General features: G+C 43.1%; 1 protein-coding gene across 1 annotated transcript; it reads left to right on the plus strand.

Moving 5' to 3' along the window:
* Window positions 1-503: 503 nt before the first annotated feature.
* LOC147444046 (aspartic proteinase nepenthesin-1-like) lies at window positions 504-4,308 on the plus strand. The gene is made up of 3 exons (XM_086528063.1): window positions 504-1,187; window positions 2,563-2,710; window positions 3,704-4,308. Exons 1-3 carry the CDS (start codon window positions 504-506, stop codon window positions 4,306-4,308), a joined length of 1,437 nt encoding a protein of 478 aa, XP_086384189.1.
* The last annotated feature ends 11,303 nt before the right edge of the window (window positions 4,309-15,611 follow it).

A 15,611-nucleotide genomic window follows, 5' to 3' on the forward strand; every position in this document is an offset into this window, starting at 1 on the left:
TCTAAACTCACCCTTCACTTACTCACTCAATATGTTTCGAAAGACTTTTTATTTTCCCTATATTGGAGAGACCTAGTTGCCTTTATAAAAAAGGTTATAGATTTTCAGTGCTCGACAAAAACTTTTTCCCAAAAACTTGGCAAACCTACATATTTGAAACAATAGAGGTAATTGACAAAATTAAAAGGTTTTTACACCAAATTAGATTAATTTTTTCAAAAAAAATTGTCACCTTCAAATGTAAAACTTAGAGGTAAATTTCAAAATTTGTAGGTGGAATTACACTAAACCTAGGTTTTTTTAGAGCACTAAGACTAAGATTTTGCTCATATTTTGACACAAACGCAGGGAAAGATTCTCCTACATCTCATTGGTTGAGAAGAAAACTAAAATAATAAAAAAAAAGTTGTGCTCCCGACTACAAGCCGAGGTGCTCCTACTTTTAGCGGTGGCATCTTGTGTAATGGTAACAGCTAAGGGATGAAGTAACGCAGAAGCTCAGAATGACACCAAAGAAGACGAGCTGCTTGCTCTCAACAAAAGGCGTGTTAACGTGGTGGGGAGTAATTTTACTGTCTTTTGTGTATAACGTTATTAACGCGACAAGGTTAGAAGAGGGACAGAGGATCAATGGAACATTATCGAGCTTTCATGAGCATCATGTGCAGCAGGAGAGGGCGAAGAGATCGAGAGGTGCAGGAAGTAATATGGTAATGGCGGCGGATCTGCTGCACGGACGTCCATCAGAGCTGCAGGGCAATATGCAGACAACAGCAAAAGCAGATGATCAGCAAGCGTTAGCGCTGTGGAGGACTAGTGCAGCAACCCAGGCGCAGCTAGCTGTGCGTGTGAAGAATACCATAAATGACAGCGCCTCGCTTGTTCAGCTGCAGACAATTAGGCGACTCGCGGACACTGAGTACGATAATCTGCAGGTTCTACTCTTCGATGGCTTTGAAGACGGCAGCACGGACTATTACGTGCGACTCCACGTTGGAGACCCGCTTATGCCCTACACCTTCATGGTTGACACCGGCAGCAGCCTGTCTTGGCTTGAATGCCGCGAAGGCCTAAATGCCAACCCTAAAGCTGCTTCCACCGGCCCGCCTTATAACCGCTCTCATTCCTCCTCTTTCGAACCTCTTCCGTGCCCCTCGGATATCTGCTTTTCCATCCCCAGCAACCGGGCAAGTTATCTTACCAATGCTTTTTTTTGTTTTCTTTTATTTTATTCCCTCTGAAGCTTTGTATGAGTATCTATACTAATAGATAAAGGGGGAGGGAATTCCGGCTCCCCCCCCCCCACGCGTCAGAAGCTGTTTCATCTCGCAGTGTCGCCTGCAACGTCTGGGAAAAACACACACACACACACACACAGAGACAGAGAGAGAGAGAGAGAGAGAGAGAGAGAGAGAGAGAGAGAGAGAGCTTCGCCGCCGGCTATACTAGTGTAAACTAATATTGTGGGGAAGGGTAGGAAGCATATAGCTGGCTCCATACTCTCCCCTTAAGGCCACATTTTATGCAAGTAAGATATGTTTCACATGCGGACATGGTTTAACCATGGCAACTCACCTCGCTTGCAAATCGCTCGACGCCTTGTCTTCACCTTCCTCACCATGCATGGCCTTCCCTTCCCCACTCTAGCAATTTCGACCATCTTAAGAAGAGAAGGCCATGGTGAGCAAAGTAAAGAAAAAGCCCTAAAAGAGTGAAAGCATGAGTGGGTGGACAAAAAAGCTACATCCGAGACATGGCTATTTTTGGAAGTGTTTGATCGAATATGTTTGGTGAAGAAAAAGCCCTAAAAGGGTGAAAGCGTAAGTGGGTGGACAAAAAAACTGTGTCTGAGACATGGCTGTTTTTGGAAGTGTTTGATCGAATATGTTTGACCAAAATAAAAACATCTAAGGTATGTTCTATATTAGTAGATAGTTCTTCCGAAGGAACAATGGGCGCAAAAATTTAAAATTGATTTGCAAAACTTTTACTAGTCCCCACATTTAAAAGAATTGCTATTGCAAAACACCTTCCCACCCTTAAAAGTGTACTACCCACCCATGATATTTCACACAAATTTTAGCTCAAGATGTCAACTTTTTGCAGTTTTTTGTTTTCAAGTCCTATGGAGTATGAGGTCTGCATGCCATGAATAAATTGTGGTATGCAGATGACGTTCTATAGGCGATGCTTGGTCAAGGGTGAGTAGTAGCTCATACTTTTTAACACTTGATAGGAAAACAACAAGGAGAGCCCCTTTACACAAGTGGAAAAATGTCAAAATTTTCATTTGATAATGTAAAGGTAGCACTGGTTTAGCTACATCGATCTTGGGGGTAGGGGATTTGCCATACCCCAACTAAGCTTCATGTTGCCCTGTACTACACATATCAAATTGCTATGGGCTCGTCCCTCATAGTAGTACCTTATGATGTTTTTTAGAAAAAATGTTGAAAGTTTCAAGGTAAAAAGGTAACCTCTAAATTGAAATGTTTTGTAATTGGGGTACATTGTTCCTTTGTGCAGTGACCTAATATTGTTGCTATGTCATTGCCTTTGCAGGGTTGTAATGACAAAGGAGAGTGCACATTTTCCACCAAATATGCTGACATGCAGCTTGAAGTCAGCGGCATAATCGTACAAGATACATTTTCATATGCTGGAGATCTATTCCAACCAGTGATATTTGGGTGCCTGGAAAAAGCAAGAGGTAATAATAGTCCAGCAAGGGGATTGCTCGGCTTCGGTGCTCTGTCTTACTCTTTCGTATCTCAAGGAGATTTTGAGAGCATCTTCTTTTGCATGCCAAGAAGATTTCCCAACCCAGATCGTCCACAAGGTTTACAAATTTCTATTCTTTAAAAATTCACTCTTTGTTTTGTTTTATTTTCCTTAAACTTTTTCATATATATTATGAAGTAATATAAAGAAGCACTATATATCTAGCTAGGATAAAGTCATTGGTTTATATCATGAGCTTGTGCTTGAGAGGCATGACATGTTCAGCTATGTGTTGTTAGGGGCATATCATTGTGCTCAAGCTCAACTCACTTACATCTTAGCACCGATCGATGGTTCCCTATCCCCAATGGCACCTAGCAAGGTATGTTGTGTCCTAGACACAATGGCATTTAGCTAGGTATATTGTGCCTCCCTTGTAAAAGCTGACGATCTAATTGTAGTAAAGTCCCGATGATGTGGAAACTGTTGTGGAAATCTATTTGAGAACTTCTTGTGCCGTAAGATACAAATTAGTTCATCTTCAAGCTCATGTTTCCTGCTCTCCTAATGGCTTCAAAAAAATAGTATATTCACTACTGACATAGTGGAAGGAAACTCTAAAGAGAAGAAAACCCTAAAGAGAAAATAAGCAAAGAAAAACACAAATGTACCAAGGGGCACTCGACCATCTCTATCTATATGGACACAAAAAGTTTTTTGACTTTCCATTTCCATGGATCTTTTCATTTCCTAAACTCTCCCTTCACTTATGCACTTAAGATATTTTGGAAAGCTTTTTAATTTTTTGAGATTGAGGAGACCTAATTTGCTAGGAAAAGTTTGTGGATGCCAAGGTCAATCTGGGCATTTGGTAATACCCTTTTCTTAATGTAAATGTTATTTGTGGCTAAAGAAGATGCAAAGTGGGAATTATTGAGGAAATTTGTCTAAAACTTTTGTGTGGCAAAAAATTGTATTGCAGGTCCTGGTGCACCGGGAGAGGGGGTACTCGGGCTGGGAGAGATGGAGCTACCATCGAACACAGTCTTCACGAGGCTGATGGATTTAGAGAGGTGGAAGGGGACGTACGTGGTGGGTTTGATTGGGATAAGCATTGAAAATAAGCAGGTGGCCGGTTTCAATGTACAGCAAGCGGCAAGCAGCAGCAGCAGCTCGAGTCAAGGTAACGCAGAAGGCGGCGCGGTTTTGCTGGATACAGGATCAACGCTCTCATATTTGAGGAGTCGAAATTATGCGGTTGTGCGGGATGCCTTCAGAGCGGCTGCAAAGGCAAAAAATTTGCAGGAAGTCAAATCGGATGGGCCAGGCTCATGCTACAAATTTGATGGTAATCAGGGGCCTACTCACGTCAACACCCCGTCTCTGGAACTTCACTTTGAGGGGGGAGCCAGCATCTTGCTGCCCCCTCACAACGTCCTCTTCCCCTACCAAGAAGGCATGCATTGCCTCTCCTTTGATGTTACCCCCCTTCCCCTGGGCGTTCTCGGCAACTGGCAACTCTCTTCGTTCCTTGTCTCCATTGATACTGGCAAAAAAAGAGTCGGTTTTAGCCCCTCCTACTGTTAGCCTCTTCCACCATTGTTCACTTTTGAAGGTTTAAACACACCTCCTGCAAAATTAGTCAATCCACAAGAAGATTTATACATTTTCTTTTCATGTATATATTGTGTTTGCTTTTGAAGTCCCCCCATCGCCGCCCCCCCCCCCCCCCCCCCCCCCAAACCCCCAAAACCCAGGGGAGGAGTCACTACATTAAAAAATGCCTATTAGGTGGCTTCAACATTAGGGATTATGTTGTTTTACATTATTTCACATTTTCACATACAAAATAGTGTGGAAAAACTGATCTTGAAAAAAAAACTAGTCTTGCTTGGTTGGCCTTGTCATGACAATTTATTTCCTCGAGATATAGTACAACACTATCAAATAACCCATCAAGATGAATATTAAAGAATTTTTTCCCACACATTTTTAAATAGGAAAGTCATTTCTTAATTGTTATGTTACAATCAAATACTCATTTTTTTGTGTAACGTACTAGTGCAATGCATACATCAACAAAGAGCACTCGCCTTATTTGTAGTGGTTTCGCTTGAACAATTACACACTTCAAAAAGCTTGCCTTTGATGAGCTAAGAGCAAAGTAGAACAGTAGTTAAAGTTTCCATTCCATGAAAAATTTAAATTATAAAAAAATTTAGATAGTGCACGGTCTACGTGAGTGTCATACAGTAGTATGGTGGAGAGTCGGCATTGCGTCTTTCCAAAATTTATAAGAAACGAAAGCGCGACGTGCCCTAGGCCTACCTTGTAGTCCATTTCCTACTACATAGTCATGGTATTCAAGAACAAGATAACAAACCTCAATGTTTCTCATAATTTGATATTCTTGCTTCAAGTCAGTGCTGCAAACATGTGAGTTTGTCTATTTAATTTTATATTCAAGTCTTTGTCACGATAATGTTAGCTTACCAACTCTTATATGAGATGATTCTCTATAGTTGTTGCCTAAGAGAGCAATGATGAAGGTTGATTCATACAAGTGGGATTAGATTACTCATTCATCCAATGAGCTTCTTTTCATCGATAAAAGATCTTGACCTATTGTTTGGTGGACACAGCGGACTGACACGTAAAAGATAGATGTACACAAAACCCTGTTGTACTTGCTCATGTTTTTAAATGAAGCGGTGTAATTCTGCTAATCTGGATTTCCAATTGTAATATATTTTGTCATGCCCTCTTGGCTTCTCTAAGTCTACACCCCTTGTAAGTGGCCGAATGGCCGTGGGAAAGTTCCCTTAGCTCTTAAGTCAAAACCCTTAGTTTTGACTAACACATTATCATCACTACAACACTAAATGAAGATATTGATGCGCCTATATTGACCGCCATGCCTTTCCACGTGTATATCGACGACATTAGCGGGCGTCGCTACACGTATTGCTATACGCGTCGCAATGTGCGTCAATATACGCGTGGAAAGGCTTTATTTGCCACGCGTATAGCGACGCGTATATCGACGCCAAAAAAATTGAGGAAAAAAAGCGAAACCCGTGCACAGGGGCCATTTTCGCCTGCTCGGGTCTTGGCCGAAACCTGCTGCGCAGGTATTATGTCCATCTCCACCCTCCCCAACCCCTCTCTCTTGCTCTCTCTCTCTCTCTCTCTCTCTCTCTCTCTACATCGTGTGTGTGTGTGTGTGTGTGTAGGAGGGAGAGAGAGAGAGAGAGAGAGAGAGAGAGAGAGAGAGAGAGAGAGAGAGAGAGAGAGAACGGTGTGTGTGTGTGTGTGTAGGAAAGAGAGAGAGAGAGAGAGAGAGAGAGAGAGAGAGAGCGGTGTGTGTGTGTGTGTAGGAAAGAGAGAGAGAGGTGTGTGTGTGTGTGTGTAGGAAAGAGAGAGAGAGAGAGAGAGAGAGAGAGAGAGAGAGAGAGAATTAATGTATGCTTAGGAAATTAAAACTAAAGAAAAAAAAATTAAAGAGAGAAATGAAATGAAATGTTATATTAACGTCTTCGAAAGGCCAAAGTGACCTATGAGACATGAGACAAGAAAGTTACAATGTGATGGATCTGATACAAAGTTAGAGTAAGAAGATGACAAAATAAAATATTATGGAATCCTAAACTGTTGGGTGTGGACTAAACGGCTAAACGAGCTAGTTGGGATAGGTAGATCTCCTCCATGGTTAGTACTCTGACCGGACGTTGTGCATGTCGAGCCAAAGTGACCTAGCTAGATCCTTTGATGCAGCCTCTGTCGATGTTGTGTAGTCCTCAGCAGTCGTCGTGGGCGTCTCGATCTCCCTAGATCAGCCGCTCGTTCGATCATTAGAGAGATAGGGAAGTAGAGAGAGAGAGAGAGAGAGAGAGAGAGAGAGAGAGAGAGAGAGAGAGAGAGAGAGAGATAGAAAATAGAGAGATAGAGAAAGAGAGTTATATATATATATATATATATATATAGATAGATAGATAGATAGATTGAATTATCGTCCACGGAGGTCATATATGACCTATGGGACCGGAAACAAAACAGTACAAAGGATCTGTCTGATACATATCAGTTAAGGACTGAGGGTCCATCGAGTGGTGTGAAAAAAAGATAAGGTGGGATGGGGGATTGACAAAAACCTAATATGAGATAGGTGAGGAGGGGGGAGCTGGTTTGGGAGTCCGAAACTCTTGGATGATGGCTTAACCTCCTCCGTACACTGCCCATTTCCTTGCTGTGCGTGCTTCGCGCATCTTTTGGAGTTCGGCCTTCTTCTGTTTGAGTTGGGTGGGTGTGAGATCTTCAACAAACCAAATTTTTGTGTCCTTGAGAAGCTTCGATTGCTCAAGGAGCTTGACTCGATCCGCTTTGGTCTTGAAGGTAAGAATTGCATGGTTGGTGCGATGCTCGTGAGCGAGAGTGGTGATTGTCGATGGATCCCATTGTATCATGGGGGTTGTTGTTTGGATGCGAGCAAAAGACTCATGGAACTTGGGGTTCTCTTTCCTTGCCAATTGCTCGGGAGCCCGCCAATGCGAACATTGAGAGCAATGGCCTCTTGTCGTTGTTGTTCGCGTAGCGTAGACGCCACACGGTCTTCTACTTTGCGGAGGATGACATCTTGCACTTTAGTCTTGACCTTCTCGGTGAGTGTAATTTCTGCCTCCGTATTGAGCTTGATTTCCTTTTGTTCCATCTTCCCCTTGTTGGAGTTCTCCGCTGTGGTGAGGCGAGACTCAATGGCTGTGAGTCTTTCCTTCAGAGCATCGTTTTCCTTGCGAAGTTTTTCGACTTCATGTTGAAGTCGGGCAATACTGTCCACTTGTGGGGGTGTTGCCATGACACCGGCGAATGTGAGCTTCCCCCAAGATGAAGCCCGAGTGGCCATGGTGGGCACTCAGTCCAGGAAGCAAATTCAAAATGAAGGCTTGGGCTTCATTTAATTAAAAGCTGCCTGTGTGTGGAACGTCGAGAGCAGCAAAGCGAGCATCGCGAGAGCAGCAAAGCAAGCCTCTGTCCGAGTCTACAGAGACCGAGTCTGGGCGGGTGCAATCAGGCAGAGGTCAAGTCATCAGAGCCTGAGCTTGGGTGGCTAGGGCTGGGGCAAAGACGACGAGCATCGTACAGAGCTTCAAAGGGGATCTCACTATTGAGGGGGGTTGAGCTGAGGCTTAACGCCTCCCCCAAGGGCAACCCCTTGCCCAGGGGGGCTGAGGAGGACGTTGGAGCTAGGTGCTAGGGCTACGAGCTCAGAGAGAGAGAGAGAGAGAGAGAGAGAGAGAGAGAGAGAGAGAGAGAGAGAGAGAGAGAGAGAGAGAGAGAGAGAGAGAGAGAGAGAGAGAGAGGGAAGTGGAGCTCCAGGAGTTATGGCAAAGAAATAGGAAAATAGAGAAATAGAGAGAGATAGGAAAATAGAGAAAGAGAGATAGCGAGAGAGAGAGAGAGAGAGAGAGAGAGAGAGAGAGAGAGAGAGAGAGAGAGAGAGAGAGAGAGAGAGAGAGAGAGAGAGAAAGAGAGATAGCGAGAGCGAGATCGAGAGACAAAGAGAGATAGCGAGAGCGAGATCGAGAGAGAAAGAACGAGAGATAGGGTACGTAGACAGAGAAGAAACTATGGAACTAAAAGAGGCAAAGGGGTTTTGCCTGCTACATGCATTGCCATGTACACCTGGGAGTGCACGTATGTGTCTACCCATATAGGATTTGACCAATAAAGACGAGATTTTGACCCAGTGGTCCTGATCTCCGTACACCTCTGGACCGAGGTGTACGGAGATTGGGCAAGACTAGAGAATGCGAGGTAGTTTACATTGTGAGGAGTATATATATATATATATATATATATATATATTAAAACAACATTCATAATCATTGTAGATGGCAAAGTCATCAACTAACATGGAGGAAAAGATTGCATGCTCATGCATGCTCTGCAAGTATCAAATCCTTCGCAAGCGTAGGATATGTAATGAGCATGTGCACAAGTACGGAGAGTTTGCTAGAGAAACCGTACAAAATCTGCGATACGACTCCTACAGAATGGGCATTGATTTCCGCAGAGAGAGAGAAAAAAGATTATGCGTGAAGGTCCGACCAATATAGAGCCATGGATGGAAGCAGAAAAGGGCTTACAGACAGAAGACGATGGCATGGAGGAGATGATGGATGCCTTCTTCCAAAAAAGCGAGGAGAACGCGAACGAAGTAGCACCAGAAGCCGTGCGTCTATCTCTTGAAGACATGTTGAGAAAGTTGGCACGTCAACCAATCTATGAAGGCGCCAAAATATCTGTGCTTCGTACTTGTCTGGCGTTTTTGAATCTTCAGTCAGTGTACGGGTGGTCAGATGCAAGCGTCACTGCTTTGTTTAGGTACGTAATTTACAAAAGAGATTTTCCGATTGCAACGGTGATGTGCTCGGAGAGCTTTAATTTTAATTTAATGTGGCTTAAACAGGTTGTTGCGGGAGCAACTTCTCCTGGTTGGCAATGAAATGCCCCCCTCCAGGCCAGACGCAAAGCAACTTCTGGCCTCAGTTGGCTTGGACTACAACAAGATTCATGCATGTCCAAATGATTGCATTCTTTTTCGCAATGAATTCGCAGATTGTCTGTCGTGTCCTAAGTGCGGAGCAATGCGCTACAAACAAGATGCAGTTGGCGAGACATTGCCAGCTAAAATGTTGCGGCATTTCCCTATTATTCCTAGGATAAAAAGCATGTTTCGTTGTGGTTCCATTGCAAAGTTGATGTAGTGGCATTCTACGAATAGATCCACTGACGCAACATTTAGGGTGCCCGCTGATTCGAAGGCTTGGAGGCACATTGAAGATACCTGGCCACATTTTAAGAGTGAACCACTCAATTTGCGTTTGGGCATGGCAATGGATGGAGTCAATCCATTTGGCTTGAGAAGCTCGTCATGGAGCACTTGGCCTGTATGCCTTATCAATTACAACCTCCCACCGTGGCTTGCTATCAAGAAGGGTCATTTGATTTTAAGCTTGATTGTACCTGGTAAGTTCAAAGCAAAAAACATGGATGCTTATCTAGCTCCACTAGTTGACGAGCTCCAGGAGTTATGACATGGGATCGACATAGCAGATGCGGTTGAACCAGTAGGACAACAACATGCAAGGATCCATGGACTTCTTATGTGGACTATGCATGATTGGCCAGGATATGGAGAAGCTTTCGGTAATGGTTATTGATTTACAAAATTCTCGCTATTCGCAAGCCCTTTGCCTTGGCCTGATTCATGCTTTGATATATGCAGGACTAACAACTTCGGGATACAATGCATGTCCAATTTGCGGGCAGTCTTTAGATGTGCGCTATTCTACCTCTCTTCGAAAGACAATTTATCAAGGCCACCACCATTATCTTCCAGATGGCCATCACTTGCGCGAAGGCCAGCTTGGTCGCGTCGAATGTCGTCCTATGCATGTACAAGAGTGGCGTCGCCGATGGGAGCAACATGAGGGGAAACATGTTCCAGGAATGAAATGTTTGTCCATTCTCCATACGTTGTCATACTTGGGTGATCTACTAATTAACCATTTGCTGGATCCAATGCATATATTCAAGAATGTGGGAGAGCTCCTCTGGAAGACAATCATGGGAATGAAAGACAATCGAGCTTCACGAGATGATTTGCAGTCGGTTGGAAAGATGCCAGAGCTGTGGCCTTTCACCAATGCAGCTAGTCAAACAAAACTTCCAAGAGCGCCATGGGTATTGCTAAAAAACGAAGAGCGACAAGGGAAAAGGGTGATTTCAGAGTTCAGGACGCCAACAGGATATATGCGATGTCTCAAGACAGCATTCACCCGTGATGATCAACTGTCAGGGTTAAAATCGCACGACTGGCATAAGTTCTTGCAATTCATTCTTCCAATTGCGATCAAGGGGTGTTTAACGGAGGAAGTGCGGACCTGCATATACAAGATTTCAGAGCTCTCTTGTAAAAGTCTCTTGTATTGATGACCGAATTTCTATCCGTTTCTGACCCAGAAATGCCTCGACTGTGGAGCGATGAGGAGGATGCAAGACTGGTGGGAGAGGAGCCACAAGGGCAAGGGGTGCCGAAGAAAATGAACCTGGCTATGCGAGAAAAGATCATGAAGTTCTATATACTAAATTCAGCGCCGATGCAAAAATGGCTTGAAAGGTACAAAGAAGAGAAAGAGAGACGTAATCTAGAGCGACAGGATTTCAGGCGAAGTCGAACGACTAGAGGCTTACCCTTGCCAGACTCTCTCACTCCTCTACCTGAATTCCCTACAATGGCATGGTTGGACAAGACAGTGAGAGCAGCTCGACAGATCGGAGAACCCATATCTCTAGAAGAGGAAGAGCTGGCTATTGGATGTGACTGGAAGTATCATACATACATGGCACTGTGGTCACATGGAAAGCATTTCAGAACACAACAAATTGACAGCAGAAGAAACATGTTTGACAGTGGGGTAATGGTTAGTTTCATGCAAAAGAGCAGGGCCAATGCTGGAGACACGAATGAGAGCACTAGCAACCTGGATTACTGTGGTCTTATCCTGAAAGTAAGCTTCAGGCGGTTTGAGATGTTTTTGTTGGATGTGAAGTGGTTCAAGGTGATTACTTCTGGTCGCAATGCAACGGTACGTAGAGATGGAAACAAACTTGTGCAAATAGATTCTACAAAGACTTGGACAGATGCGAGCGACACATTTGCTCTCCCCGAACATTGCGAGCAAGTGGTCTTTGTACCGGACCCTCGAGAGCGACAATGGTGTTTTGTGGTTCAGGTTGCTCCAAGAAATAAACAAGTATTTGAAGGGCAAGATCTCCTGGAGGAAAGTCAGTCAGACAACGTCCATACTACTGTGACATTAGATGAGATGGACGAAGATATGGTAGAGGAAACTGAAAGATATACGAGGGATGACGCAGACGAGCCAGAATTGACACTTGTAGATGAATATGCAATGGATGAAGACAATCTCATCTTGGCAGCGGAGGCTTCAACACCTTTCGCTATGAGTTTGTGAGTTTCTAATCCAATCTTAACTATGGCGTTTTTTAAAACGCGATGAATCATGTATTCTTATTACTTTGATTTTTGTATAAAAGCAGAATCTTGTGATGCATCGAGCTCCATCACGTGAGGAGGAGTCAGATGGATATCGCAGAGGTATCTATGAAGTACTGAATGATCTTGAAGCTTCAGGAGAGCCTGTAGACTGGGAGGCCTTACGGTCTCGCTGATCGCTTGAGGTGAGACGTTAATATGTGTGAGTTGATTTAATTAAGTCAGTATATGTGAAGTAATATCAATACTAATTTTGTGAGTTGTCCTATGTGCAGGTTGCGACGCCTAGTCATTAGTGGACCAGATTTTATCTATATGCTTTGTGAGACACAGACACGCTTCTGTGTCTCTTTTTCGTACAAACAGTTAGTGTTCAGACAGTTATTGTTTCCCTTATGGTTATGACTATTGTCATTGTCATTGTATAGATAGTTATTGTTTCTCTTTCTGTTTATGCTTATGGTTATTGTTAATTTTGTTTATGGTTATGGTTATCTGCATTATGGTTTTGATCAAAGTGGTTATAGTCGGTTATGGTTTTAAGTTATGGTTATGGTTCGTTATGGTTATGCTTTTAAGTTATGGCTATGCTTTTCAGTTGGTACGGTTGTCTTTCATTGGCCTTAAATCTCATGTGAGATCCTACATGGATAGCATGTAGGAGGCGTATACATAATATGGTTTTTTTTTTGAAAAGTTTATGTAATAACAAAGGGAACTCTGCCGAAATTTCTGCGCGCGGGAGCATGGTTGATATTTTGGTGCTGCTCGCTTTCTTGGACAGAGGGCACGAAGTCTGGTTGTGGCTGTGTCCATCTTTTAACTGGGCACAGGCTAGGCTACCTGCCCTCTGCCCAAGAAAAAAAATTTCTGCTATGGTCGTCACTATGCGTGTCGCTAATAGCGACTGGTTTCACAGCGACGCGCCGCGTCGATATCTGCGTCAATAACACGTTTTTTTGTTGTAGTGGATTAGTTGGAAGTAGTAATGGATGTCGATTGTGAGAGCTTCTTGCTACTACAATTTGTAATCCGCTTTTCTCCTTGTTTGATAATCAGAATTCAATTCCGAATTGTGGTTCAGAATGTCTTGTCTGTGAGCTAAATTCATCAATTTGAGGTCTTAAATGGTGGTTTTTTATGTTTTGACCTTGGATAATTGTTTCTACGCTTAAGGAGGACCTTTCGTGTAGTTCTATTTCAATTTTTCACACATTTTTTGTGATGGATCGTGGTTTATGTACCTTCCCAGATGACTGCAGAACTAGGTAGGACTATAACCTTAGGTGTTGTAATACCTCTCCTTAAGTTTCGTAGCATTCCGAATTCGTTTGGATGTCGAAAAGGCGTGATGAAAGAGCGGTGAGATCGGACAGAGACTGATTTTCTGACTAAGAAGTGGTTGATTTGCTTTTGTCGTAGTATGAACAGTCCTCTGAGTTCACTTTGATGAGATTGACACTCTTATTAAGTCTCCGTGTCCCATCCCAACTTCCAAGTTGCTTCCTTGCATATTGAAATTATGTTAGTACAAAAAACTATGTTGCAGATGTCCGTCGCGACGACCCGCTAACATTGGCGCCGCTTCCGGGGAAGTCGATCCTTAGGTGGTAAGTGACTCAGTTGTACGAAAAATCCCTTCCAAAGCTTTTGACACCCATTCCGTTTACACAGATACGACGGAGACAGATACTTTGACAGAGAGGGAATGATGTACTTAGTGGTTCACAACCCCTTTATTGTGGACAAATGGAGGATGATTGGCACACCAAGGACAAGGTAGATGAAGAGCTAGCAGATGAACCACTAAAAATGGATATGCAAAATGCGTTTCTCATATGCAACCAATGAGTAGAGTGGCTCAATACAGACAACACTTACGTGGGGTTATATAAATTCAATAATGGAGAACAAACACTCTATGATAGATGTGATGAACCCCGCATCAAGGAACTGACCGACCACAAAAAACTATACGTTTTTACTTACACAGAGGGGAGGAGTATTCAGGTGGTCATAATGGACAGGTATGGCAAAAAATACTCTCCCATGGATCGTAAGGAGTTAGAAGATATACATATTTTGGGGGACCACTCCACCAATACTATGTAAATCCAAAAGAAGTGAAAACCACAACTACTCACACACGACCAAAAACTAGGCATGTAAGTCCAGAGTGGAAGATTCTTTTTTACATGAACGATTTCCAAACACAGGTCCTATGGGATCAACGGGGTCTAGGGCCTCTATGAACACACATAGGGGCAGTGCGGCACTTGATGTAACTTACACAACTAGAATCCCTCTGACTATTACACGAGATCGACTTAATTGATGAACATATAGTGGATAGGATACCGATTATAGTGCCAAGGGGATATTGTGAACCTAGAGAGACTACACCAGGAGGACCAGGGGTGGTGAGGATGGTTGTGGGTCCAGATGCATGCGTCAAGTGGAAAATGTGTACCCAAAAAGTATAGTGGATTGGGAGATCCGTATACCCATGTTTTGATCTTCAAACAAGTGTTGAGGGCGGAACAGGTAACTGATTTCCATAGTCAATATGAAGTTTTTGGGTTGACTTTAGAAGGAACTGCTTTGATGTGGTTTCAACCTTTAAACAGCCTGGAATTCCCAAGTATTGAGCAACTTCTTTGAGGAATTTTCAAAGAGCGAACATGAGCTCTACTCAAATGATATTTGATCATTGTATGGTGATGCAGGTATGAAGGTATTGGAAGATAACAAACCTAGTCATTGAAGACTTTACCTTCATTTATTGGCAACCATGAAACGAGACCAAAGGTAAAGAAAGTACCATCTCAATGGAAGGCTAATCCTAAGATGATGGAAACTCTTCATGAGCTAACGTCATCCCCTATCCGTTGTATGCTAACCCTATCAGAGTTATTGGACAGAGGTGGGAAAAATTTTGGAGAAAATAGGGCTTGTAATTCCACCACCAAATGCTTCTCCAAAAACACTAAATACCCAAACCTCTAAACAAGCTAAACATGAGCCAATGCCAATGAACAAGGTAGGAGATTATTGTGAAGGAGAAGAAGGAAATACTACCCTGCTAGTGGAGTACAAAGACGTAGATAGCAATATTAAATAGTAGAGCCGAAATAGCCATAGCCACCAAAGAAATGTGGGAAAAATGGAAAACCCTACTCTTCAAAAAACTAGAATGAGACTTCAATTAGCAAATGGGTATTTGGAGAGACATATTGGCATTTTGGAGCAAATCGTCATCGTAACCTCTTGCAGAATTTTGATGAGAGCAGCAATTTAGATATCATATTGGGCAGACGATTAATGCAGCGTCAGCTCAAAATGGTACAAGATTGGGGTTATGACTACATCTACCTAAGAAACGAGGATGTCACTACGAAGATAAGTGTCACGGACAATAGCTATAGAGATGTGGAACGAACCCCTAGGAGACGAACTAAACTCCACAACTAACCAAGAAGGAGAATACCGGCTTGGCTGCAAAACAAAGCTCACAATTGGACAGGTGAAGCTTATGAAGGTGGTAGTTTAAAAAAAGAGGATTGCATTCATGATAGGTCAACACAAGATGAGGCATATGTACCAGAGCCTTTTCCAGAAGAGATATTCAAACCTTTCGGATGGCAGCAGATACTGTCCACTCTTAATGTATGCGTGAATGAGGTGACCCTAACCAAATTTTGTGATGAGGAAGGATATGATATCATTCCATTCTAGATGATGAGTATCAGCCTAAATCCAAAATCAAAATTGGAAGTCCCTGACAGGGAAGGGGTTGCAGATTGTCGATGCA

Source organism: Adiantum capillus-veneris, chromosome 13 (genome assembly GCF_014529385.1).
Source record: "Adiantum capillus-veneris isolate H3 chromosome 13, ASM1452938v2, whole genome shotgun sequence".
NCBI lineage: Eukaryota > Viridiplantae > Streptophyta > Polypodiopsida > Polypodiales > Pteridaceae > Adiantum > Adiantum capillus-veneris.

Bases quoted from the DNA above. Each gene is read 5' to 3' on its own strand.
- LOC147444046 (XM_086528063.1), top strand. From the start codon at position 504: ATGACACCAAAGAAGACGAGCTGCTTGCTCTCAACAAAAGGCGTGTTA. The intron at 1,188-2,562 runs GCAAGTTATCTT...TTGCCTTTGCAG, and splicing joins TTTCCATCCCCAGCAACCGG to GGTTGTAATGACAAAGGAGA. The intron at 2,711-3,703 runs GTAATAATAGTC...ATTGTATTGCAG, and splicing joins GTGCCTGGAAAAAGCAAGAG to GTCCTGGTGCACCGGGAGAG.